The sequence below is a fragment of the Crotalus tigris genome, unplaced genomic scaffold (genome assembly GCF_016545835.1).
Source record: "Crotalus tigris isolate CLP2741 ecotype Arizona unplaced genomic scaffold, ASM1654583v1 scf7180000017628.32516253702:7417878, whole genome shotgun sequence".
In the NCBI taxonomy this organism is placed as follows: Eukaryota; Metazoa; Chordata; class Lepidosauria; order Squamata; family Viperidae; genus Crotalus; species Crotalus tigris.
The window spans coordinates 3,488,346-3,515,729 of NW_024096523.1; the positions used below are offsets into that span (position 1 = coordinate 3,488,346).

The 27,384-nt window shown below is 42.6% G+C and overlaps 1 protein-coding gene across 1 annotated transcript; it reads left to right on the plus strand.

Moving 5' to 3' along the window:
- WDTC1 (WD and tetratricopeptide repeats 1) lies at positions 1-27,126 on the plus strand. Its single transcript, XM_039334240.1, has 16 exons — positions 1-280; positions 4,769-4,917; positions 6,265-6,348; positions 7,892-7,938; positions 8,942-9,053; positions 9,641-9,828; positions 10,661-10,843; positions 11,966-12,060; positions 12,411-12,526; positions 14,283-14,358; positions 16,868-16,964; positions 18,332-18,505; positions 19,362-19,597; positions 20,495-20,663; positions 21,791-21,983; positions 24,191-27,126. Exons 2-16 carry the CDS (start codon positions 4,789-4,791, stop codon positions 24,386-24,388), a joined length of 2,097 nt encoding a protein of 698 aa, XP_039190174.1. The 5' UTR covers positions 1-280; positions 4,769-4,788; the 3' UTR covers positions 24,389-27,126.
- The last annotated feature ends 258 nt before the right edge of the window (positions 27,127-27,384 follow it).

Here is a 27,384-nt window from a genome sequence, read left to right on the forward strand (position 1 = left end):
AGGGAGAAGAGGAGGGGGAGGCGGCGTTGGGGGCTTGCTGAGCCCGAGACAGCTGGAAAGGATAAACAGAGGCGGGGGCCGCGGAGGTCTCGGGTCCCAGCCGGGCCGGGCAGTGCTGCGCTGCCTGGCGAGCGGCTCAGGCGGCCGTCCAGCCACTCTCTCACCTCCTGGAGGGGCCCCTGCCCTGGCACAGGGGTCAGGCCGCCCCCTGCATGGAAGTTCTGGGGCTTCGTCCACTGGCTGCTGCGGCTGCTGAGCCTGCCTTGAGGAGGCCTGACAGGTAACCCCGGAGCTCTCCTTCTCCTCCGCCGGAGGAGCCTGCCTTCAGCCCTGCCCCCCCCGCGCGCATCTTCCGCTGGCTGGACTACAACTCCCATAAGCCACGGACGAGGGGGGGCGAGAGGTAGTCTCTACAGCTGGGGAGCGATGGGGTGGGCGGGGGAGGAGGAGGAGGAGGAGGAAGGCTTTCCTGCTTCCCCCAGAGGTGTCCGTGGTCATCGTCCTCCCCCCGCGCCCCTTGATTTCTCATCTCTTGCCCCCCCCCAATCTTCTCCCCTTCCTTTTTTCGTGGCTCTTCCCAGCAGATTCCAAAAGGATGGTGGGTGGGCTAGGAATCTGCCCTCCCCCCAAAATCTGCCACTGGTCCCCCCACCCCACTCCAAGAGAGAAAAGATCTTGGGGCACCTGCTTTCCTATTGCCAAAAAATTTGGGAAATGTCTTCACGTCCAACCAGGGGGTGCATCCACTTTGCCCCCTTTCTCCAGCCTGACACTAACTCTCCAGAGTTTGGGATGGGTGCCTCCTGCCCCATCCTGATCTTCCAGGAGATGCTGTCAGGATCCCAGGAACTACTGAGTGTGAAACATCTTTGAAAGCCCAAACTTCCTTTGCTCCGCACAAAAACTTCTGGCAGAGGAGCAAGGAGACTTTGTGCTTTAAATTGCACTGTGCAGGGAAAGTGAGACGGAGAGCAAATCACTTAAGGCACCACAGCTCTCCCTCTGGCCACTTGTCTGCTCTCTCGACCTACTTTTTTCTCTTGAAAGCTTTTTACCTAGTCTGTGTGCTGGTTGTTGGTGTTATAATGAATGGGGCAGGGGTGGAAATGTCTTGTGGACTCAATCTTTGGGTTGAACCAGTTGAGGTGGAATGAAAATAACAGCAATCTGAAATACCTCCTGAGCATGTGCACAAGCCGTTGCTCACTTCCTATTGCTCCTACTGTACAATATTCCTTGCACTGATCTGTCAAGTTTGTTTCCATGCTACAGTTTTTTCCTGCTTTACTGTAATGACAGTCAAATTCTTTGTAAAAGCAGTTGCTGAGTTGAATTTGCAAGAAATTAATTAGGGTTTGTTAGATTTGGGGGTTGATGTGTGGTTGTACTGATTGTGGTTTGGTGTTACATAAGAATCTGGGCCTTGAAAAAGCCTGATTTACTCTTTCAATGATTAATGTCCTTTCTTAGCTTATTGAGTTTCAGTGGTTTATAATTTCTACCAATTATCACACTAAGGATCTTGTTATGGGGAAGTGATTTTTGGTTTGCTTGACATATTTAAACATAAATTAATCACATAGGGCTGTGTTTGGCCAAAATGCTAGCTAAGACATGATTAATCTCTCTGTGGTTCAGAGTATTGTGTGAATACAGATTGTTTCATTCTGGGGCTTGCTAGTATATTAGCTTTGGAGAGGTTTATCCGAAATGTTGGGTTCATAAATTCCTAAATAGCTTTCTCAGAAACATAAACTCTTGGCTATGTTACTAAGGTAAAACATTTGTTTTGTTGCATTGTTCTAATTTATATTTTATCTTATTTTTAAATTTTTAATATACTCATACATTTTGGGTTTATTTTGCCTTGGTGCCATGTTTTCTGGGTTAAGCATGTGCACATATCCAAAACAGACTATTATATATACTTTTATTAACATACATTCATGTATCCTGTATTTAAAAATAGTGTTGCTATTAACTTTTACTAGAAGCCTAAATATTAACTTTCAAAACTAGTCCAGCCTGAATTTATGATGAGCATCACATGCTTTGTTGATTTATTTGGGGTATAGAATCTTGTGTGCCCCCAGTAATTACTGTTAATCATTTCTGGTCTGCATGTGTGATCTCATCCAATTGTGACTTGCTCAACAAACTATGACTCAACCTATGTGTGTCCATTTTATATGAATCCTTAAACTTTCTTTTGGATCCCTTTAAGGTACAAATTTATATATATTCCTAAATTATGTGTTGGGGATTGTATTTCTGTAGTTTGTTTTCTGTTTTTGATATTTTTTTTGTTAAGATTTAATTTTCCATGTTTAAAAATGAATTTCTTCTAAAAATGCTTCTGTATTTTTAAGAGACTTCTTTCTCCCTAATAACCCAAGCCACATGTCTGATCCAGCAGTATTGTTTATCAGAAATATGAGAGCTGGTATATAGTATCTATAATGGGAAAATTGAATCAAAAATCTTTTAGTATATCATGAGGTCCACCATGGGTTTTTGTGGTGGGCCTTCTGAGCTCAGATCAGACTATTGACTTAAGAACTAAGTTTTCATTTGTTGCTCTAAAAACATAGAAGCCCCAATCTAATTTTTCTCTATTGCAATAGCAACTTTTAGCATTCATAGCTTTACAATGTACTTAATATATTAAGAGAAATTTTAAAAATGATTTTTCTCCAAGTAATAGTCATTTTGGATTGATTATAATTAGTACTTTCTGTCATCGCTTCTTCTGGGAGCAAATTATATTATTACATCTTTCTTCATCCTCCGAAACTGTACAGTTCAGTTCCCAGAATTCTGAGCAACAGGCACGCTGGTTTTGAATTCTGGGAATTTAAGTTACATATCTGAAAGATGACTTTGTCAGGCAACACTAAGCTATGGAAACAGATAACTACACTTAGCAGTCATACAGAATTGTTTTCTAATCCATCGCAGAATGCCTCTATAATTGAGATTACATATGTAAAATATTAAATTGCTTATACAGTATATTAGGCAAATATTAGAGAATTTACTTTCCAAACATTTTGTGGCATCTTCTAAAGCCAAATGTATTATCTTTTTCGGATTGAGAGCTGCATGGGCTCTTTGAATTAGATGTCAGAAGAGGGTGCATTACCCCCAAAAAATGAGCAGAACCAGAACCAAAATTAAATTTCATTGAAGGTATATTTATTTTAATCAAATCCCCATTAAATAATATGATTACTGCCATATACTTCAATAGCAACAGTAAGCGGTGAATGCGCCAGCACTGGAAGTTTTTAAGAAGAGACTGGACAGCCATTTGTCCGAAATGGTATAGGGTTTCCTGCCTGAGCAGGGGATTGGACTAGATGACCTCCAAGATCCCTTCCAACTTTTTTATTATTATTATTATTATTATTATTATTATTATTATTATTATTATTATTATCATCATCATCATCATCATCATCATCACCATCATTTTGAGAGTAGCATTTGATTGGTACACTTTTTTATCAGTACAGGTAATCCTCAACTTATGATCAAAATTGGGACAAAAATTTTTGTGGTTAAGCAAAGTTATTGTTAATTGAGACATGTCCAATTTTATGACCCTTTTCCCAAGGTTGTTAAGCAAATCACTACAGTTGTTAAGTGAATCACACGATCACTAAGCAAATACAGCATCCCCCATTGACTTTGTTTGTTTGGAAGCCATCTGGGAAGGTCACAAATGGGAGACAGATGACCACAGGACACTGCAACATGACAGTTGCCAAGCACCCAAATTTTGATTATTTGACCCAGGTTTGCTGCAATGATTGTGAGGATTGGTGATAAATTATTGTTTAAAGTGCTATAATAACTTTGAACAGTCACTAAATAAATGGTTTTAAGTCAAGAACTACCAGTATAGCCTGGCTCGCTGAAAACATTGTGAGAATAAAATACAATTATTTTTTCTTTAGGTTCTTTTGTGAATGATTAGAATAGCAACACACCAACCAGCTCCTGATCACTAATATTCAGCCCATAATGACTTCCAGATCACCATGGAAGTCATGAATGGAACATATAAGCCTTCCATTTCATCTTCCAAAATGTACCTCTTTTTTCAATTTCATCACTGTAGTTGTTAGAGGAAGCTTTCATCTTTAATATTTCAGAAGTCTTCAAATATTTCATCAATTCTACTGCGCTATGGCAGGATGGAATGATGTTCTTTGATATCAGTAATGTTTTGGGGAGCAGCTTTGCAATGGGCTGTCTGTGTTAACTATTGATGTTGAAGATATCAGGATTTTATATATTCCACTGACATTCTGCATTGTTGTTCTATTTCTCAACATTGAAAGAAAATTCTTATTTATTTTTTAATGCAAATTACATGAAAAAACGATCTTGATTACAAAGTTGTTTATATTGTACACATAATAGTCACTTTTTATTATATATGGTTCCTGTAATCACCTTATGAGTATTTATCCTCAAAATTGGTGGATGTCTTAAAATGAGATCCTGTGTGATCATTTAAAACTTCTGAAAGCCATGGGATGGGGAGAGTATTTTATTTTCCACTGAGAACTATATCTAAGAATTTAGACCAAGACTCCATCTATGGAGAGGGATGTACATACAGAAATCGAACAGCTGAGGGAAATTTTTGAAAACCTCAGATTAAAATTTCCCTTTTCGGCTAGAACAGCTCCATAATTTGATGTATAAATAATTTCAAAGCCTTTTCCTCTCTCCTCCCCCGTTTCTCTCCAAACTACAGGTAATTTCAATGCCTTCTCAATGGAAATGAACTCTGCTGGAATGCTTGGATTCACAGCAACACCATCACTAACTTGCTTTCGTAGGCCCTATTGTCAGAAGATGGCAAAAGCAAATATTATTGGAGACCTCATTAGCAGGCAGCTCAAGGTACTTCTTGTCCTAAAGAGTCATGGACAGCATTTTGCTAGAGGGTGAGCTGAAGTGGAGGAGGATAGCTTTTAAAGAGGCCATCTTGGGGACTGATTTTCTTGTTGCTCCTGTCTGTTTGTTTGTCTTGTTCATCAGAGACTGCTTTGTGTCTTTGCCAGAAGTCATGCCCAAAATGAACGGAATAAGCTGCTGGTCCTTATTCATACTTTTCTCATTCTTTGCATTGTTAGAAAGGGCCCTGAGCAGTTAGCAACAGATCATCCTTCCTGTTGATCCTAGGCGCTCCCTTCTGCTATCATACATTCAGATTATTCTCCCTGGTTTTGATAGGAAATTTGACTAACTGTGGTTACTGCTTATTGTGATCTTCTAATTTGAAAGCTTGTTAAACATCGACTGGGTGACATTTCTATGAGGTGTTTCCTAAGCTAGTTAGGAAACCATGTTGTTCATCTGTCTTCATCAAAATGCAAATGACATCAAGTCTTGTGCCCCATTGTTTAGTCTTGAGGCCCATAATATTCAACATTTTAATGTCTTGAATGAAGAGATAGAAATAGATGAATAGATACATGAAGATGAAGAGAGAGGGAGAATTTGCAGATGACACAAAATTGGAGGCATAACTAATGCTCTGGAAGATGGAAATGAAATGTCTATGGAGATTCTCAGTCATCCAGGTCATGGTTGTCCCAAAGGTACTTTTTCAAAAGGCAACTGGAATTTCTTTGTTTTTGCTTGAAGACATTTCACTTCTCATCCAAGAAGCTTCTTCAGTTCTGAATGAATAGTGGAGAATGGAAGGATTTATATTCCTTGTAGTCATCTGATCATTAGCACTCTTTTTGAGAGTCATTGAGGCCACTTGGAGGTTTATCTGTGCCCTCAGAGTCACCTGAATAAATGAGGAGAAAAGATTCTGCAATTCCACTTGTTAACAAGCTGAATATGAAACAATATATGTCAGTATCTAAAAATAGATATTTTTAGATGCAATTTTAAGCTGCATTCATAAAAGCATGGTTCCCAAATCAAAGCCAGCCAGAATCTTTTGGAGTGGGTGACCATAATAAATCCAGTAAATCTCCGCTATATTCTGTATTGATTAGTCTCATTTTGATTATTTCATCCACTTCTGACTGGTGCATTTCAGGAAAAAATCAGTCAGTAGAACAGATCCGGGAGGGGCAAGTTAGACGGGCCTGGATATTATCATATTTGTATGAGTATTTGGAAATCAGATGTATCTATTCTCCTTTATTGTGTCTTTCGCTGAAGAATTATGGTTGGATGTAGATTGTTCTTAAGGCCTCTCCATTAATGGTATTTATCTGTTCTTTATAGGAAAAGGGTGCCCTCAGTTTTGAGCGACACTATCATGTTACCGACCCATTCATTCAGCGTCTGGGCTTGGAAGCAGAGCTGCAGGTAAGTGGAAGATGGTCATGGTAGCAAAAACAATTAAAAATTTCTTGATTTGTAAAGCATTTTCTAGTCTATTGAAAGTTAATTATTCCTAAGCTTTTCTATCTTATTTCCCCTAATTTTTTTCTTAATGTATCTCATTCATACCTAACAGGTTGAAAAGGTAACAGGAAAGCCTTAATTTGCTAATCCCCAGGCAAACAATTATCACCATTTTTTTATCTTAGTGAGCAGGTTATCAGACTTCAGTGTGGCTGGATTGCTAGGCCTGAGATTGTTATGGGGAATTCTGTAACTGCCATGCCTAGGCCAGCTCTTTATTAGGGCCAGGTTTAGAGGTGCCAGCAACATTGCCCAGTTTGGTCTATGGTGAATCCTTCCAGTAGGAAGAATAGAAGCTATTTCAAAATGGAATGGGAACAAGCAGGGTCAGGATGCAATATTTTCACATTCTTGGTGAAATGTTAAGACCAAAAATACCCTCCCCCAAAAGAAAAAATAACAAGGAAAAATCATTTCAACGGGATAGGAGTAATCATCATCTAATTTATTTTAAATTATCCCTCTCTTTTGTTGAGATACTGTGATAATCTGGAGGCAACTGAGAGTGATGGGTGCTTCAATCCGTATTTAGAAGTTATTAGGTTGGAAAGACACCCACACCTAATCAGACTCTACTATAGGTAGAGGGTAGGGGTAGGGGTAAAATTGCAGGTAGTCCTTGTCTTACAACCACAATTGAGCCCAACATTTCTGTTGCTAACAAGACAGGTGTTAAGTGAGTTTTGCCCCATTTTATGACCTTTCCTGCACAGTTAAGTGAATTACTGCAGTTGTTAAGTTAGTAATATGGTTGTTAAGTTAATTTGGCTTCCCCATTGACTTTGTTTGCCAGAAGGTCACAAAAGATGAATCACATGATCCCAGAACATTGCAACTGTCATAAGTACATGCCAGTTGCCAAGTGTCTCAATTTTGATGCTGCAGCAATCATAAGTGTGAAAAGCAGTCATAAGTCAATTTTTCAGTGCTGTTGTAACTTTGAATGGTAACTAAATGGTTGTAAGTCAAGGACTATCTGTATGTATTTTTCCTAAATTAATCATGCTTTAATGTTATATTTAACATAAGGCAAGGGTAAAAGTTTCATCCTGTTTGCACTATTACAAAAATAGTCTTGTAAATATTAAGGATGTGGTTTGTTGATCATACAATTAAAAAATAGCATTGAATAAACCACGAGATTCTCTAGAATTCATTACTTCTCTCTTTACCTCATAGTGTAAGCTGAGATCATTTCCATATATTAACTCATATTATTCGAATCATGATGTAGGAAGTTTTATTCAGAAGATACACACATAGGCTTAGATGCATTAGGATTAATAATGGAAGTAAAATGGAACACAATTGAGAGGAAGCTCTGGAAAGCTTCAAACTGCAAGAAAAATAAGACACATCAAAGTATGGTAGATTTCACTTCATCCTTTTGAGCAAGTGTTAAATCTGAAATTGGTAAAGCTCTGACTTTTTTTTTTTTTTTAAGGGTCATGCTGGGTGTGTCAACTGCCTTGAATGGAATGAAAAGGGAAAGTAAGTATGTCTCTGAAAATAGATTTGTCTCCAAAGCTAGAAGGTGGGTCTGGGAATTGCTGGACCACCTTAGTTTGACCTTGAAGACCACTCTTAAATTTTACTTCACTCAATGTTATGTTTGAACATTTAGGAAGAGTGACATACAGTAAGGCATAACTTATTATAAGTATCTCATACAATAAACATATATGTCAAGAATTACATAATATAATTCAGACTTTGCTGAAGGTTGAAGAAATGTTTTGCATAAAGAATGCAGAGCCTATGGCTTATATTTTTGAGCACCACAAGAGTTGGATGGCTCTTATGTTTAATTCAGGCTTTAATCTGAATATGAAAGTATCCTTAAGAAAGAGTAGGCGCTTTCAATGAATGCCTATAGAAAACCTGTGTAGCCCAGGGGAGAATTTCTAATAGTATTTGCTGGAGGTGTACCTTGTTGACTTAACAGCCTGGTTAATGGATTCCTGTTGAACCAAGTTACAAATATCACTGACAGCTACTCCTTGAGAGTTCTTTGAGTGCTCTGAAACCCCCATTGGCTCTAGATCAACGGTCCCCAACCTTTGTGGCTTGGCGCCCTGGCTGGGGAACCAGCCCGTGCGAGTGGTGGGCCAGCGTGCATGATGCACATGTATGATGCACACACAGCAAGGGAGCTGTGCACGCATGTGCGTGCACGCTGGGTCACACAAGTTGAGCTACATGCACTCGTGCACACTGACCCTCCTCTCATATGGCCCAGTTCTGAATAGGCCACGACCCATTAGTGGGCCGTGGCCCTGAGGGTTGGGGACCCCTGCTCTAGATCATTGTTTCTCCACCTCAGCCGTTTTAAGCTGTGTACCCCAGTGCTTGCTGGGGTATTGTGGCTCAGGTTGGGAAACACTGCTCTAGATTGTCACACTTGATTCTGAGAGACCTCAGCAAATGAACGCAGAACGACATGGGTTTACAGCAATTGTTTGCTAATGCTTTTGTGTCTCTTTTGACTTTTTAGCTTGCTGGCCTCAGGCTCGGATGACCAGCACACTATTGTGTGGGATCCTCTGCACCATAAGAAACTCCTTTCCATGCACACGGGGCATACAGCAAACATATTCTCCGTCAAGGTGGGTGGATTTGGAAGAAGGTGGTAAAATATTAAGTACAGGTAGTCCTCGACTTGCAACAGTTCATTTACTGACCATTTGAAGTTAGAGTGGCACTAGAAAAAGTGATTTATGGCCACTTTTCACAGTTACGACCGCTGCAGCATCCCCATGGTCACGTGATTTACATTCAGATGCTTGACACCTGGTTCATATTTATGACGGTTGCAGTGTCCAAGGGTCACGGATAACCTTCTGAGAAGCTAAATCAATGGGGAAGCCAGATTCACTCAACAACTGTGTTACTAATTTAACAACTGCAGTGATTCACTTAACAAACGCAGCAAGGAAAGTCGTAAAATGGAGCAAAACTCACTTAACAACTATCTCACTTAACAACAGAAATGGTGGGCTCAGTTGTGGTCATAAGTCAAGGACTACCTATAGTTGTGTTAAGAATTAAATGTTGAGGTTAGGATGAGTACGTACTTGACTACTAAGCCAATAATCTGTGGCTGTTGAGTGACTTGCTCCTCCAAAGATGTCTTTTTATCTACCTGTGGGAAAGTCTTTCTTGCCATAAAAAATACTGTGCTTATTTTCCACAGTTCTTGCCACATGCAGAGGACCGGATACTTATTACTGGGGCCGCTGATTCCAAAGTGCATGTCCATGACTTGACTGTCAAAGAAACGATCCATATGTTTGGGGATCACAAAAACAGAGTCAAGCGTATTGCCACAGCTCCGATGTGGCCCAACACCTTCTGGAGTGCGGCTGAAGATGGGCTAATCAGGTACAGTTTCTCTGGTGTTCTGTGTTTGCCCTGCTTAGGGTTCCACTGTGTTTAATTACTGTGTTTGCGAAGAATATTATGGCCAAACCAATAAACTATAGTAGGGCTTCAAACCAGGACTCTGTAATAACACGATCCTCTAAAACAGTGGTTCTCAACCTTTTTAATGCCGCGACCCCCAACCGGCCGTAAGTCGAGGACTACTCAACCGGTCGTAAATCGAGGACTACTCAACTGGTGCAGCACCGTTTGCAGAATGGGACTTTTGGCGGGCTCAGCAGGGCAGAGACAGCCTGGACAATTCCTATTGGCTTTTGAAAGCCAATAGAATAGGCTCTATTCAAGAGAGTCTATTCTATTGGCTTTCAAAAGCCAATAGAATAAAAGGGAGTAGCACAGCTAAGGAAAAGGGGGGGAAATGGCGGACTGCATTGTTTGGCGACCCCCGTGAAATGGTCGTTCGACCCCAAATGGGGTCCCGACCCACAGGTTGAGAACCACTGCTCTAAAACAGTGGTCTTCAATCTTGGCCCTTTTATGACTTGTGGACTACAACTCTCAGAATTCCTCAGCCAGCGTGGCTGGCTGAGGAATTCTGGGAGTTGAAGTCCACAAGTTATAAAAGGGCCAAGTTTGAAGACCACTGCTCTAAAGCATGATTTCATTGAAATTGGCATTGAACAATCGACCAATATATTGCTTACTTTTAATCATTAGTTTTATAATTACTTAATTCACTTTTCCACGGTGGGGTCAAAGTGTGATGCTGCTGTTTGCTTCTGATTCCTGAAGGCCTGCTAATAATTTTCATTCTTATTTTTAATTTTTTTAGACAGTATGACTTGCGAGAGAATAGCAAACACTCAGAAGTTCTGATAGACCTGACAGAATACTGTGGGCAGCTTGTGGAGGCAAAGTGTCTCACGGTCAATCCCCAGGACAATAACTACCTTGCAGTGGGAGCCAGCGGGCCGTTTGTCCGCATTTACGACATACGCATGATCCACAACCACAGGTAACAGAAGTGAAGACTGATAACTTAGACCAGGGGTAGGCAACCTTGGCTCTTTCATGACTCGTGGACTTCAACTCCCAGAATTCCTGAGCCAGTTGAAGTCCACGAGTCATAAAAGAGCCAAGGTTGCCTAAGCTGGCTCAGGAATTCTGGGAGTTGAAGTCCACGAGTCATAAAAGAGCCAAGGTTGCCTACCCCTGACTTAGACGGCTAACTTCTGAAGTGCAAAAAAACATTTTTGTTTGAATCTATCCAACAAGCAACACATTCAAATTTCATATAGTCTTAGGTTTTTTTTTAAACTATCTAACATGACTGAAGATATCCTGTCGCACAAGCACATATACACTTATGCACTCTTGTTTACGGCTGGAAGAAAACATAGACAGTTAATTGGGGGGGGGGAAGAGCAGGTAATGATTATAAAATACTGCATGTTATTTCTCTTTAAATTTTTTCATACTTCGGTGTGTGTGTGTGTGTGTGCACGTATGTTTTGTTTGTTTGCAGATAGATATATATGCTTGTACAGGTAGATCTTGACTTAAGACCACAATGGGGACTCAGATTTCTGTCGTAAGGATGGTTGTAAAGCAAGTCATTACTGGACTGGACCCATTTTTATGGCCATGTGATCATTAAACAAATCCAATTTCCTCCATTGATGCTTTTTTGTTAGAAACTGGGTAAGAAGGTTATGAATTGCAATCATATGGGTCTCAAGTTGTAAATACAAGTCAATTGCCGAGCACCTGAATTGTGATCATGTGACTGCAGTGATGGTACGATGGTTGCTTGGGCAAGGACAGATCGCAAATCACTTTTTCTTAGACTTTGAACCTTAGCTGAACAAGCAGTTGTAGGTCGAGGACTTCCTGTAATTCAAAATATTCTGCCCTGGTCAGTTTGTTAATCTGAGATGCTATAAATCTCAGTCTGTTGCAGTAAAATTTACAAAATCTACCAGAAGTTCGCCAGTATGCTGACATAACTATGTGAACTTTATCTCTTTAATATGCCTGGGCTGTTATAGTATTTTCTCCCTCACAAATAGAAGGAGAAAAGTCTTGAGAAGAAAATGTATGTACAAATAGAAATTTTTCCTCTCTTTTTTTTGGCTAGAAAAAGCATGAAACAAAACCCTGCTGCTGGTGTCCATACCTTCTGTGATCGACAGAAGCCTCTCCCAGACGGCGCTGCTCAGTACTACGTAGCAGGTAAAATTATCTCTGGACAGTGGCCCATCAGGAGATGGTTTGAGTGTATTCAGCGAAATTCATTTTTTGTGGAGGGGGGGGAAAGCCTCTTATAGTGAGAAATGAGAGTATATTTGAGTAATTTGCACTTGGGTGGCGTAAAGATGGATCCTTAGCTGTTGATTGCTTGTGCTGCAAAGTAGTTGATGGCTTCTTTTCTTGCTGAAGGTGGATTTTGCATAATAAATGGAGGTGGCTCTTTATTATTTTAATAGATTTTTGCATTTCCTTGCAAACACTTAGCTAAGCAGGTCCATTCCATCAATTGTACACGTTAATTGTGCTTGAGGTTTTTTTTTTTTTCCCTGTAGGGCATCTTCCAGTGAAATTACCCGACTACAATAACCGTTTGAGAGTTCTGGTAGCTACCTACGTCACTTTTAGTCCAGATGGCACAGAGCTCTTAGTCAACATGGGAGGAGAACAGGTAATCTAGCAGTGTTCCAATGTCTGAGGGGCTTCCACAAAGAAGTGGGGGAGGGTGTCAACCTATTCTCCGAAGCACCTGAAGGCAGGACAAGAAGCAACAGACAGAAACTAATCAAGGAGGGAGCCAACCTAGAACCAAGGAGAACCAATTTCCTGACAGTTAGAACAATTAACCAGTGGAACAACCCGCCTCCAGAAGTTGTGGGTGCTCCATCAGTGGAGGTTTTAAAGAAGAGATTGGACAGCCATTTGTCTGAAATGGTATGAGGTTTCCTGTGTGAGCATGGGGTTGGACTAGAAGACCTCCAAGGTCCCTTCCAACTCTGTTATTCTGTTAATCTGCTGCTTTCAACATCTCACTGAACTGATTTCAGCACTCAGTTGGGCTGATCCAGTCACTGTGAAATATCAGTACATGTAAATGGTCAACCTCAGATGGCTTTCAATCCATTTATAAATTTCCCAGCACTTCAAAGCTGTTCTAGCCATCCCACACCCGTCACTACTGTACTGAATTTTATATATTGCACCCAGTAATTGCTGCTTTCTCAAATAAATTGTTCCTATAATAACTACTGCAGAGGCAAAAAAGCTGAGGAAAGTCTATAAAGAATGAGTCAGAAAATAAATGATTATGAAATTCTGCCATAATCTGTATCAGGTTCCCCAGATCAGAATTTGCCTGCAAATCTTTTGCCCCGACTCCATACAGGTAGTCCTTGACTTACGACCATGATTGGGACCAGGATTTCTGTTGCTAAGCAAGGCAATTGTTAAGTGAATCGTACACAATTTTATGGCATTTTTGCCACAGTTGTTAAGCAAATGATTGCAACTGTTAAGTGAATCATGCAGTCGTTAAGTGAATCCAGCTTCCCTCATTGGCCTTAGGTAACTATTCTTATGCTCATGAAGAGGTTTGGGAGCTGTTAATACCAAAAGCTGGGAGTCTGTGATCTGCCCTCATCAGGCAGAGCTGCTTCCCGAGCCAAAAGATGACCCGTTCTTTAGATTTCTAAGAACTGAAATCGATTTTTATCATGGTTTAGATCAGGGGTGTGAAACTCAATTTCACTGAGGGCCGCATCAGCATTGCGGTTGCCTTGGGGGGGGGGCTACTGGGTGGGTATGGCCTACTGGGTGGGTATGGCCAGCTCTACATCAAGGGTGCTTGTGGGGGCCTGGGCAGGAATGGGACAGATCTGAGGGTCTCTGGCAGAAGGGGGTGGGACCGGGGCAAGTGCCAAGGCGTGGTCCATTTCTTCATTCCTCACAAAGGGTGACTTCTCCCCAGCAGGCACCCAGGGGGTGGGGCCAACATGGCAGGGGCCGGTTCCTTGCTGTTTCCAGACGGCCTTGTGGAGCTAAGACTGAATGCGTTTCAGCATAGATGGCCACCACAAAATTGTACAGGGCCAGGGCAGTGGGGCCGTTCCCTCACTGTTTCCAGGATGGCTTAGCGGGCCACATGAAACCACTTTGTGGGCCGCATCCGGGCCCCGGGCCTTTTGTTTGACATGTCTGGTTTAGATGAAGCCAGATTTTCTGCTGTTTTCATGCAGTTTGAATCCTATTTTATGAGAGACTTTTTATAAAAGCATATTTTCCTTTGCCCTACAAAAGCACGAGTAGTTTCCACTGGACTTACATGTGTTAATCAGCACCGAGTTAAGTGTTTTCTTGTGAGTAATTCTGGCTGCAGATTTACTATTCCTCTGTGGTTTGTAGATTCATTGCCTTTCTTTGATTTTTAGGTTTACTTGTTTGACTTGACTTATAAGCAGCGGCCATATACTTTTCTCCTGCCAAAAAAATGCCACACTTCAGGAGGTAAGAAGGCTATACTTTTCTTAAAAGGCAGAGGTTCCATTGCATTGTTTTTCAAGGCCTTTTTGTGTGCTGCTTCCTTTCCATTTCAAGTAGTCATGGTCGCTAATTAAGATTTTGGAGAGACTATTTGGTGTTGTATTTCTAAAGTTGCAACTGTGGAGCCAGGGCAGTTACATCCTAGCTCCAACAATTTCACACACGGTACTTTATTTCACAGTGTCATTTTTCAGTCCTCTCCATAAAGCAGGGGTAGACAACCTTGGCTCTTTTATGACTCTGGACTTTAACTCTCAGAATTCCTGAGCCAGCTGTGCTGGCTCAGGAATTCTGGGAGTTGAAGTCCACGAGTCATAAAAGAGCCAAGGTTGCCTACCCCTGCTGTAACGTGTATCAGGAATTGTAGCATTTCAGATCTGCTGAGCTCTCTTTGGGGTCCTTATTCAAATTAATACTGATAGAATAAATGTGAATTAACTAAAACTAACACCTGCAAAATAACAGCAGGCTTCCAGCAGACATTCCAGCAAATGTGAATCTCATTACCAAGTAGATTTCAAGGTTATTTAATAACATGCTGAGTTTTGAAAAGTAGGTTGTAGAACTGGAGAGGAAAAGGCAAAGCAAAATGCAAACTTGAGAGGAGCTGCAAGTATCCCACGTCATTTCAAAAAGCAGTGAATGGGGCATTTGTCATACTTGCTTGTTTAGAGTAGAAAGAAGTGAGAGCTATGTTGCAATAGCCTACTCATTAACACCCTTTTTGATAGAGGTGATATTGGGATTTCGCAGGCATATCTCATACAGTTAGTCCTTGACTTACAATCACAATTGTGACCAGAATTTCCTTTCCTAAGCAAATCAATATTTCCAGCTATTTGTTCCTCTTATTGCATTCAAAGTGAGAGCGGTAGGTTAGTGGATTCCAGTAACACAGATCGATCTTCGCTGGTCAGTTTAGCCGTTGCCTAAGCCAGTCTTCCCCAACCTACCATCTCCTAAAGCAGTGGTTCTCAACCTTTTTAATGCTGCGACCCCCCAACCGGTCGTAAGTCGAGGACTACTCAACCGGTCGTAAGTCAAGGACTACTCAACTGGTGCAGCACCGTTTGCAGAATGGGACTTTTGGCGGGGCAGAGACAGCCTGGACAATTCCTATTGGCTTTTGAAAGCCAATAGAATTAGACTCTATTCAAGAGAGTCTATTCTATTGGCTTTCAAAAGCCAATAGAATAAAAGGGAGTAGCACAGCTAAGGAAAAGGGGGAAAAAATGGCGGACTGCGTTGTTTGGCGACCCCCGTGAAATGGTCGTTTGACCCCAAATGGGGTCCCGACCCATAGGTTGAGAACCACTGTCCTAAAGTATTAATAGCAACAATTATTTCTGTCTGGTTTCCGTTACTTCCATCTTTTTGTTCTCTCCAGTCTGTAATTAGCATATGTCATGTCTGTTACCTGTATCTTGACATCTAGCACTGGAGTGCTTGGATAGTTGGATATTGCTTGTATTCAGTACAAACAAAGTGCAATGGAGCCACCTCAGTCCACCCAAGGTCCCTTCCGTAGATGGTTGTCTTTCTGCTTTTTCTCTGAATAAACAGGTCACTATTTCCAGCTACTTGTCCTCTTACTCCATTCAAAGTAAGATTGGTAGGTTGGTAGATTCCAGTAATATGGATCTATCTTTGCTGGTCAATTTAACCATTGCCTAAGCCGGCCTTACCCAACTTACCATCTCCTAAAGTAGTGATGGCGAACCATTTAGAGACTGAGTGCCCAAACTGCAACCCAAAACCCACTTATGCATCGTCGAGTGCTGGGTGGGTGTGGCCCATTACCTGGGTGTGTTCCATTGAGTGAGTGTGGCCAATTGGGTGGGCATGGCCCACTGGGTGGGCGTGGCTGCAGTGGTAACGGCAGACTAAGTGGGACTAAAAAGTTCAATCAATCAATTCCAACTTTGCAAGATCTTTTTTTTTCCTGTGAGAAGTTAAAATTGACTGAACCTTTTTTTTTTTTTTTTTTTGGCACACGGCGGCAGAGGCCTAAAGCGAAAAGGTTTTATAAAACCCAGTTGAAGGCCTAGGACTGGGGTGACAGCACGTGTGCCCACAGAGAGGGCTCTAAGTGCCGCCTCTGGCACCCGTGCCATAGGTTCGCCACCACTATCCTAAAGTATTAAATGTCAGGCTGATTAAGCATTTTTATTTATTTATTTATTTATTGCTTGCAGTGCTGGGTCTTCTCCCAGGTTGCTAATTTCCCCAAAATTGAAAAACCAGACTGTATAGAAAAATGCCTATCTGCCACCTGCATTTTACCCTTGGTTCAGACTTATTCTATTCCTTATGGTTCTATCATTTTATTTCTATATTGCTTTGCTTCCCCGAAGAGCCCAGAATGGCTTGCGAGAATGCAATAAAAGTACCTTAAATAAACCATTCCAATAAAACCAACGTTTAAAGCCATAGCTACAAAAATTGAAGCACACTTCATTTTATGACCCCCCAGAGGTGCAGAATGGGAAAACGTCTGCCAATGGCGTGTCGAATGGCATCCATCTCCACAGCAATGGGTTCCGGCTGTCTGAAGGGCGAGCCTATGTCAGGTAAGGTGTCCTCCTTTTGTGCCAACAGTATCTAGTGCTGCATCTCCTCCTCCTCGCCTAGACCAGGGGTGTCAAACTCAATTTCATTGAGGGCCGCATCAGCATTGCAGTTGCCCTCGGGGGTGTGTGGCCTACTGGGTGGGTGTGGATGGAGTGGGTGTGGCCTAAAGGGTGGGCATGGTCAGCTCTACATCGTTCGTGTCAAGGGTGCCTGTGGGGGCCTGGGCAGGAGTGGGACAGATCTGAGGGTCTCTGGCAGAAAGGGGTGGGACCGGGGCAAGCGCCAAGGCACGGTCCATTTCTTCATGACCTCCCTAGCATGCACCCAGGGGGCGGGGCTGACACGGCAAGGGCCGGTTCCTCGCTGTTTCTAGACGGCCTTGTGGAGCTAAGACTGAATGTGTTTCAGCATAGATGGCCACCACAAAATTGTACATTGGCTCCCGGCTGGCCTGGGCCAGGGCCAAGGCAGCGGGGGCCGTTCCCTCACTGTTTCTAGGATGGCTTCGCGGGCCACATGAAACCACTTTGTGGGCCGCATCCGGCCCCCGGGCCTTGTGTTTGACATGTCTCGCCTAGACGAAACATTCATGCAGAGACTGCTTGGCTAGGAATTGTGCTGGCCACAACCAGGAACAATTGTCGCATACAGCAAGAAGCAGTTGCATATCCCTAGTTTTTGAAGGGGAGGGACTGTAAAAGCTGGGTTCACTTCACGAGCATGCATGCACTCCATGGGCCGGGATAAAAATACTTGTCTTTTTTTGGAAAAGGTCCCCTAGAAAAATCTCCCCCAAACCTATTGCAGCATCATTTTAACCTGAGGTCTGCTAGGGCTTCCATATGCAAACTGATTGGTTGACAATCCATCCAACTTATGGTTGATGCAATAAGCCAGTGGTGGCGAACCTATAGCACGCGTGCCAGAGGTGGCACTTGGAGCCCTCTCTGTGGGCACATGTGCCGTTGCTCCAGCCTTGCCTCCCCCCATGACCTCCTCCTCACCAGCAGCCCCCCTGGAGGAGAGTCGCCCCCGAACGTGGCCCACACGGAGCAGCGCAGCCAAGGACATGGCAGCCAGGCAGCGTAGACAAGACTCTGCCCTCATGCCCCATCACACATAGTTGATGCTGCAGGGTGCTGGCAGAGGCTGTGGCCGCCATGGCACTGCTGGGCTGCCTGGGTGATCTGCGGTGGGCCGTGGAGGCAGTGAGTGGCCCTGCGGGCAGGCGGGATGGGGGTGGGGCAGAGGGTGGTGCCGGTTTTTGGGCACTCGGTCTCTAAAAGGTTCGCTATCACTGCAATAAGCCATGGCTAAACCCATCATGGATTAGATTGACGTGTGAAGCAAGTTTTGGTTTCTGCAGCCCACAGGTAGAGCTGCCTCCCTATCTCGAAAAGATTAAGCTGCAGGCCAATGAGGCTTTCGCTTGCCAGCAGTGGACTCAAGCCATCCAGCTCTACAGCAGAGGTGTCCAGAAAGCCCCCAACAACGCCATGCTCTATGGGAACCGAGCAGCTGCTTACATGAAGCGCAAGTGGTAAGTGACCTCTCCCTTCCTGGGAGACCTGGCTGCAATCAGCGTCTCTAGCCAACTGGCATTGAACTTATTCCATACAGATTCTAGATCCCAGGTTACATGAATGCATTTTTCCATAAGAGACTCTCAGTGTAATTTTAGAGGTCAGTGGAATCTCTTCTAGACGGTTCTCTGGTCAGAGGCACTTGATGGGATTCATTCTGTATTGGAAAGTTGAATTTCTGCATTCCTACAAGATTTCTATCCTCCCAACAGAATTCTGCTGAGAGAATTTGGACATCCACTATATCTCACCTGGTTTACCTTGGTTCTTATAACTACAGAAATAAAACCAACATACCGTTTAGAGGGAATTGTGGAATCGTGCAGCTTGGTGATTCTTTGCACATAGGGAATCCATAGTCAACTCGTAAGATCTTCCAGATAGGGTTCTGAAATACTGGCTGGCCTCTTATAATTGGGTGGTGCAATGGCTCAGCAATTAAGATGCTGGGCTTGTTGGTTGGAAAGCTGACAGCCTGGGTTCAAGACTTGATTATCGTGTGATGGGGTGAGCGCCTAGCTCCTATCCACCTAGCAGGTTGAAAGCATGCAAATTTCAGTAGATAAATATGTACCACTTCAGTGGGAAGGTAACCGTGCCCCATGACGTCACACTGGCCACATGACTGGAGAAATGTATGTGGAAACAGATATGAGCGCTGCCCCTAGAGTCAGCCCTGACTAGCGGAGTTCCATTCTTTTCCTTCGTCTGTTAATCAGAGGATTAGAGGCACCTTCCTACATCAGTATGCAAATATGTGTTGTTGGTGGTGAGAGAATAAAAGAATCAATATTTCCAACTTGATTTTTGCAGGGATGGAGATCACTATGATGCGCTCCGAGACTGCCTAAGGGCCATCTCCCTGAACCCTTGCCACTTGAAGGCTCACTTCCGCCTGGCCCGCTGCCTCTTTGAGCTGAAGTATGTAGCAGAAGCCCTGGAATGTTTGGATGATTTCAAAGGAAAATTTCCTGAGCAAGCCCACAGCAGTGCTTGCGATGCTCTGGACCGGGACATCAATGCTGCCCTTTTCTCCAAAAGTGATAATGGTGAGGACTAAAAAGACAACACCTTGCACTCCTGCCCTAAGTGTGAAAACAGCACAGATTCTTTATTCTTAAAGGGGTAGATTTTTAAGATATACCAGTGGTGTGTGTACTGTATGGAATTAGCTTTTAACATTTTAGGAGGGGGAAAATAACTCCTGTGAAAGGGATACGTCCACGCATCTTTAAAAAAAATGCTGAGACTAAGAAACACTGACCTAGAGGGAAGCATTAGCGCATGGGAATCAGCTATTTAAATCTGGAAGAAAAAATGGAAGAAAAGCAGTTAAATCTTGATCATTTAGTGCCATAAGCCTAGACTAAAGTGTAGCTTTGGAAAAGAAACTAATGAGAATGTTGATAACTTGGATCAGAAAGTCCTAAATTCACACTCCTTTTCAGCCTTAAATTTACTGTATGGTTCTAGTGAAGTTGCTGTGTTATAATTTCTGTTCCATATCTGCAAAATTAGCTGGGAAAGAGAGGATTGTATAGAAAGTTGTCCTTGTGAAATCAAATTATTATGGTTTGTCACCAGATGTTCAGACTAGATTTGGCATTTTTATCCACCTACTGAGTCCTTTTCCAAGAATCCAGAATAGGCAGATGTTATGTTTCATGGTGTTAGAGGTATCATCAATGTTTGAGTAAAACTGCCTTTTGCAATTGACTGATGGTGAATTTGTCAATGCTGATAGTGCTCAAGTGGTGCTCCAGTTGTTTTGGGATTGCACCTATGATTATTAGTACTACCTTTGTTTTCTTGTACTACATTTGTTCTCTCCAGTTATTACTTATTAAAAAAAAAATTGCCTCCCATCTCACTTTCATGTGACTCACGTCAATGGTATCTCCCCAAAGTTCCCAAAAGAAGTAACTTAGCAATTTCATTTTGTCCAGGGGAAGACAAGAAAGGGAGTGGCCCCATCTGGCTGCGAGCAACTGGCCGCAAGGATTCAATATCTGAGGATGAAATGGTGCTTAGGGAGCGCAGCTACGACTACAAATTCAGATACTGTGGCCACTGCAACACCACTACAGACATCAAAGAGGCAAACTTCTTTGGCAGGTAGGGAAACTCCTCTCAAGATCAAGGGTAGGTTTATTTTTTGTGGTGTGTTGCTCTCTCCACAAATTCCTTGGGGGGGGGGGTGTATCCAGAGATCTACCTTGGCTGAAGTGGTGCAATGGTTAGGACAATGTTTCTCAGCCTTGGCTGCCTGAAGATGTGTGGACTTCAACTTCTTGGCTGGCTGGGGAATTTTGGGAGTTGAAGTCCACATATCTTCAAGTGGCCAAGACTGAGAAATACAGGTAGTCCTTGACTTGCAACAGTTCGTTTAGTGACTGTTCAGAATTACAGCGGCACTGTAAAAAGTGACTTAGGACCGTTTTCCACACTTAATGACCATAACAGCATCCCCACGGGCACGTGATTAAAATTCAAGTGCTTGGAAACTGGTTCGTATTTAGGACGATTGCTGGGTACCAGGGTCACGGGATCCCCTTTTGCAACTTTCTGACAAGCAAAGTCAACGAGGAAGCCAGATTCATTTAATAACCGGGTTACTAAGTCAACAATTGCAGCGATTCATTAGCAACATAAATTTTGGGCTCAGATGTGGTCATAGGTTGAGGACTACCTGTACTTGGTTAAGATGCTAGATCAGGGGTAGGCAACCTTGGCTCTTTTATGACTTGTGGACTTCAACTCCCAGAATTCCTGAGCCAACCATGCTGGCTCAGGAATTCTGGGAGTTGAAATCCACGAGTCATAAAAGAGCCAAGGTTCCCTACCCCTGTGCTAGACTAATTGATTGGAGGATTTTGGACCAGTCACTTTTTCACTCAGCCCAAACTATTAATCAAGAGCCGTGGTGGCACAGTGGTTAGAATGCAGTATTGCAGGCTAATTCTGCCAACTGCCAGTAGTTCAGTTCTGACTGACTCAGGATTGACTCAGCCTTCCATCCTTCCAAGGTTGGTAAAATGAGGGGGGCAAAATGCTGACTCTGTAAACCACTCAGAGAGGGCTATAAAAACACTATGAAGGGGTATATAAGTCTAAGTGTTAGTTAATTAGTACTACTCAGCGTGATGGTTCAGGGGAGAAGAGAGCCCTTTGTGCATCTCATACAAAAGGCAAGTTATAAATGTAACCAATCACTAAACATGCTCTGTTTGGTTGCCTCCTAGCAATGCGCAGTACATCGTCAGTGGATCTGACGATGGTTCCTTCTTTATCTGGGAGAAAGAAACAACGAACCTGGTGCGAGTGCTCCAGGGCGACGAGTCGATTGTGAACTGCCTCCAGCCCCACCCGAGCTACTGCTTCCTGGCCACCAGTGGCATCGATCCGGTGGTACGGCTTTGGAATCCCAGGCCAGAAGTAAGGTCGGGGGCAGGGGTTCCACCTATCAGGCAGAAAGCTCTTCTCTTACAGCAGTGATTCTCAACCTTTTTAATGCCGCAACCCCCCCCAACCGGTCATAAGTCGAGGACTACTCAACCGGTCGTAAGTCGAGGACTATTCAACTGGTGCAGCACTGTTGGCAGAATGGGACTTTTGGCGGGCTCAGCAGGGCAGAGACAGCCTGGACAATTCCTATGGGCTTTTGAAAGCCAATAGAATTAGACTCTATTCAAGAGAGTCTATTCTATTGGCTTTCAAAAGCCAATAGAATAAAAGGGAGTAGCACAGCTAAGGAAAAGGGGAAAAAAATGGCAGACTGCGTTGTTTGGCGACCCCCGTGAAATGGTCGTTCGACCCCAAATGGGGTCCCGACCCACAGGTTGAGAACCACTGTCTTACAGGATTGGTGCTGTTCTGCAATGGAGAAAACCTGTAACTTCTGACCAAGTTGAGGACGCCTCCTCTATAAAGGAAAAGGCTTATGGCTAGCTATAATGGCAGAGCTCTGAAATGCCCCATTTTTCCCCCCCAAGAGATAGAATAAAACATTCAGAAATATTGTTAAATATTTATTTCTGTTTAATGATTTTACAGAGAATCAAGGTACGACCGTAATTGAGCCTGGAATTATGGTGAAGCCATTATTAACATAAGTTGAGGCCTTTACATCACCAGAAATAAATTTCTGGCTTTTTTCATGGTGGTTGTTAAACGAACACCAGGGTTATTAAGCAAACCCATTCATTTAAATGGTTCCCCCCACCCAGAAACCAGTAAAAAGTGGCAAAAAAACCCAGCAAAAGTGAGTCACGATCGCATGACTGTGGAATTCCACAACAGGTCAAAAACCTGATCTGCCCAAAAACTGCCCAACGTGTGATTACTTAACTGGGGGTGGGGGAGTGGGGGCAGTGTGACCATTTACAATGACTGTAAGTTCTTTATGGGCCTTAACGCACCCATTCCATGGCCATCAAATCTTCAAACGGTCATAAAATGAGCAGTCTTTAATCAAGGACTGCCTGTAATGACTGCTTCATAGAGTGGTTGCTGGTTGGCATTTGGGATTTTTCCCTGGGTTTGGTGGTTTGTTCCTGATACGCTTTTTGCCCTGGGTCCTAATTGGTAGAAAGATGGGCTATCATTGTGAAGGAGTTCTTAATGCAAGATTTGCTTGACTAGTCAGAAGTATCATGCTATAACTCAAAATATAGACCAAATCTTGCTAATCAGAATATATATGGCATTGTGGACAGGACTGGATATGTCTACAAAATATTCAACCCAGTGAAAAAATCTTATATTCATCTAGCACTGTAATGAACCATCTTTCAGGTATCGCACCTTTTTTTTTTTAACTTTAAGCAAAACAGTGACTTTTGTTCTTGTTATGGCAATTATGCTTTAATGTTGACTCCTTAGTGACATGGGGGCAGAGAGATGTTTTCCTCCTCAGGCTGAAAAATCATGAAGTCCCTTTCCATATATTGGCACAGAAATAACCTTTACAGCATCTTAAACTAAAAGCCACAATATGAGTGATTTCTAAATGATATTTCCGTACCTGACGATAACAGGCCTTGTGTGCTTAAATCCTGCCCATCCATCTGGTAGATGGAAGCATTATCTAACTGTATTATTAGGTTGACATGCCCTACTGACACAAGCAAGGGTTTAGTATGCTGTGTTCAATTAGCCACCGTTGGCTGCCTTAGCTTAATGTGCAAATCCATATACCACAAGAACGTAAAACTAGATTTACTAAATCGGGCCAATGGTCAAGCTAGTTCAACATTCCGATTTCTACAGTGGCCCACTAAATGTATTCTGAAACGTCAGATCCATGGCTAGATCATGGCTATCTCTGATCCTCTAAATATTTACCCAGTCTCTTTTTTAAACTGCCAAATAAGTGGCCATCACCACCTCCGATGGCAACAAACTCCTCAGTATGTCCACATATTGAGTAAATAAATATTTCCTTTGGTTGCTCCTGAATTTCCTTATAATTTAATTCTAAACCATGACCATGCAATGCTGCACCACCAAGTCAAACAATCCGCTTTTTGTCTTGAAGGCTTCTCTTATTTGCTATCTGAATGGTGGGTAGAAAGGTTCCTTTTCAGTGGAACAATCAAGTAGTCAACTTGGCGGGGCCTTGCTCTTTCCGTTTTGTTTCGCAGAGCGAAGTACTGAACGGGCGAGTGGTAGAAGACATGGAAGGTGCTTCCCAAGCCAACCAGAGGCGGATGAATGCTGATCCCTTGGAGGTGATGTTGATGAACATGGGCTACCGGATCACAGGAATGACTGGTGGTGGGTCAGGAGGCTCGGATGACGAAGACAGCTCTGAGAATCAGGTCCACTGCCGGACCAGCTAAAGCTGAATGGCCTCTCCTTCCTTATTTTTTTGTTTTGTTTTGTTTTGTTTGAAGGGAAATCTAGTTTGCTCCGTTTGAACTTGGAACGACTGCACTGTTTCACACTATGCACAGAATGGGATATGCCAGCGAGGGCAGAAGTGACTGGGTTTGACTGCTGCTACAATTTCTTCCTTTCCCTGTTCTATTAAGCAGCCTGGTAATGTGGTCTGTTGAGTTTTGCCCTCCCAGCAGAAGCTGTGATTCCTTTTCCACCTTGTCTGTGAGCAGTGTACAACTGGTAACCTGTCCCTTCCTCCAGTGTGGCTGGATGGTGGGAAGCATTACCTACATGAGTGTGTTTTGCAGAGAGGTGGTTGAAAACTCAATAAAATGTAAACTAGGGCAGGGATTATGGAATGATGTTCAATGCTGCGATCTCTGTCCGAAACTCAGCTTGCCTGCCACGCTATGAGTTTGAAATTCAGCCTCCACCCAACAGCTGGTGAATATGTACACGCATCAAAAACACGGCCATGAGAAGGTCGCTAAATACACGGGCTCCCTCAGTGAACATGCGTGGGGAAGTAGAGAAAGCTGGTATTGGGCAGAGCGCCTCACTGTGGTTGGTACCCCACACTTTCCATCTGTCTGCACACAGAAGAAACCAAGAGAAGACTGTAACAGTGGGAAGCTACAGCATGAAGCTTGGCAGCTTATATAACGAGCAAGTAAAATTATCTGATGTGGCAGCTTTTGGAAAACTAAGTTCCCATCTCTCGGTAAGGAGTGGGGTCTTTGCTGAAAAATCTCCTTGCCGGTGGAGACCAAGCTTCAAGAAAGTTATACAGTACCAATATGATAATGGACTGGTTAAAGATTTGGGATAAAGCTGCCTCTTTCCTTATTGCTGCTGTGACCTCCACTGCGCAGTTCTTTTTATTCCTTTCTTTGTGATTAAATCCTAAAGAATCTATAGGAACTTCCTTTCTCATCTATTTACTGATTCTTTTCATGTTGTAGCTTTCTTTCCTTGAGTGAATGTGGAAAAGATACATAACAAAGATGTATGTCCTTACAAAATCTTTTAGGAAGGAATTGTATGTCAGCTGGAGCCCTTAGCATTTTATGTCATTAAGGATTTTTCTAGAACAGAATGGCATCAGTACCGCTGTCCACACAACCTGGGATGCAGTGGTAATGGGCAAGTGAGTTCATTCCTGCCTTCTGTGGCTTACTCAGTTGGAACTGAAAGCAAATCAGGTTAGTATTGTGCTCACATTCCTGGATTCGTAACTGACTCAAAAAAAAATCGCAGTGGATTTTCTCATCAACTAGTTTGGTCAACAAACCATAGTTACCACAATGTGTATGTTAGAAATCTGATTGTCTCTAAAGTCACCATCCCCATCAGTATCTCCTTAACAAACTATGATGTCAACGTGTGCCTCTTGTGCAAATGATATGATTATTACATCAGGATGTCTGGTGCAATTATGTAAGTCACATTATTCGTACAACCATCCCATAACTGCCCATAGTTCCCACGAAACATCTTTCCTTGGTTTCTGCCTGCCTGCTCATTCTGGCCAAAGAATACCCTGCTGCATACATTTAGCAGTAGTCTTTCTAACCCAAGCAAGTCACTGTAGACCAGATTTTTTTTTTCAAAATGGCAACTTTAAGATGTATTCATTTCAACTTCTAGAATTCCCTAGCAATTCTGGGAGTTGAAGTCGATGCATCGTAAAGTTGACCAGTTTGAACATTTCTGCCCTAGACTATCTCTTCCCATTACAGTGTTTTCTGTGTCCTCTATTCCTATTTGGTTACTCCCAATTCTTTTGTTAATCTGAAAGAGGAGGGCTCCATTCACATCTTAGGAAACCTGAGGGCTTTTTTTTTTTCTTTTTCCAAATATCTGCCAGTGCCAACCCCAGGAATTACTTTGTATTGGCAAAGCACTTTCTTTAGCCTACAAGGTGAAGGGATAAGAAAGCTGTGGTTTCCAGTTGTTGATATAATTCTCACAATCCCCCACAATAGCCATGCTGGCTTAATCTCTGCTGGGAACTGGAATTCAACCATAATTAGAGGGCTACAGATACCTTCTCCCTGACCCTTGTAGAGAATAAGATACTAGGTTGGGTTGATCTTTTTCTGACGTAGAACAATGCTGGGGTTGAAAGTTATAACACCAACTGCCATTGTGCATGGAACAAACTATTGTGCTACTTTCCTATTCAGTAATTTTTAGATATATGAAATATTCCAAGAAGCAAGAAGAATGAATTTTGTGTGTAACTGGGTACTTCGGAACTAAATTATTTTTCTATATTTTGAAGACAAGTGTTTTATGTACAGGTTGTAGAGAGAAGTACCAGAGTACACAAGCCCCCACTTACACCTCCTTTGCATGAATAAGTCTTGATAGCCTGAAATTCCTCTCTGTCAAATGCTTCCTCTTGATCTGGATTATGTTCACGTTAAAAAATTTGTAAATCTGCCATCAGGGCCCTACTGTAGCCATATTCACAAAGTAGCTACCATGGTAAAAGTGTTAGTTCACAGAACAGCGACCAGGACAAGCATAGTCACAAACAGTTGAGACATTTACAGAAATACAGTGGCTTATTGCAAAACATTCACCTCTTCATTCTGTTTCCACAATGCCTGTAGGCGCCCCGCAGTTTTTACTACAAGACTTTTTTAGGTTCCCAGGACATTGCTGCAAATAAAAAGGATGCTAAAGACCGGTATTTTGCTTTGCAGCCTGCTTGCTTTCTTTTATTATTTTTAATTAAAAGAAACTTTAATTAGATGGAGGGTTACATCACACATTGTCTACTTTGTTCTAATGAAAAGAAGCAACATTTGCTTTACTGTGCAGCTTCTGATATTAAAGCACCAAGTTCTGTTTATTTTAATTGGTCACTCCTTGGCAGAAAGAGTGGGCTAAAAACAGTTCCATCTATTAGAATGCTTCATTCATTCTATTTGGGGGGTGGGGGGTGGGG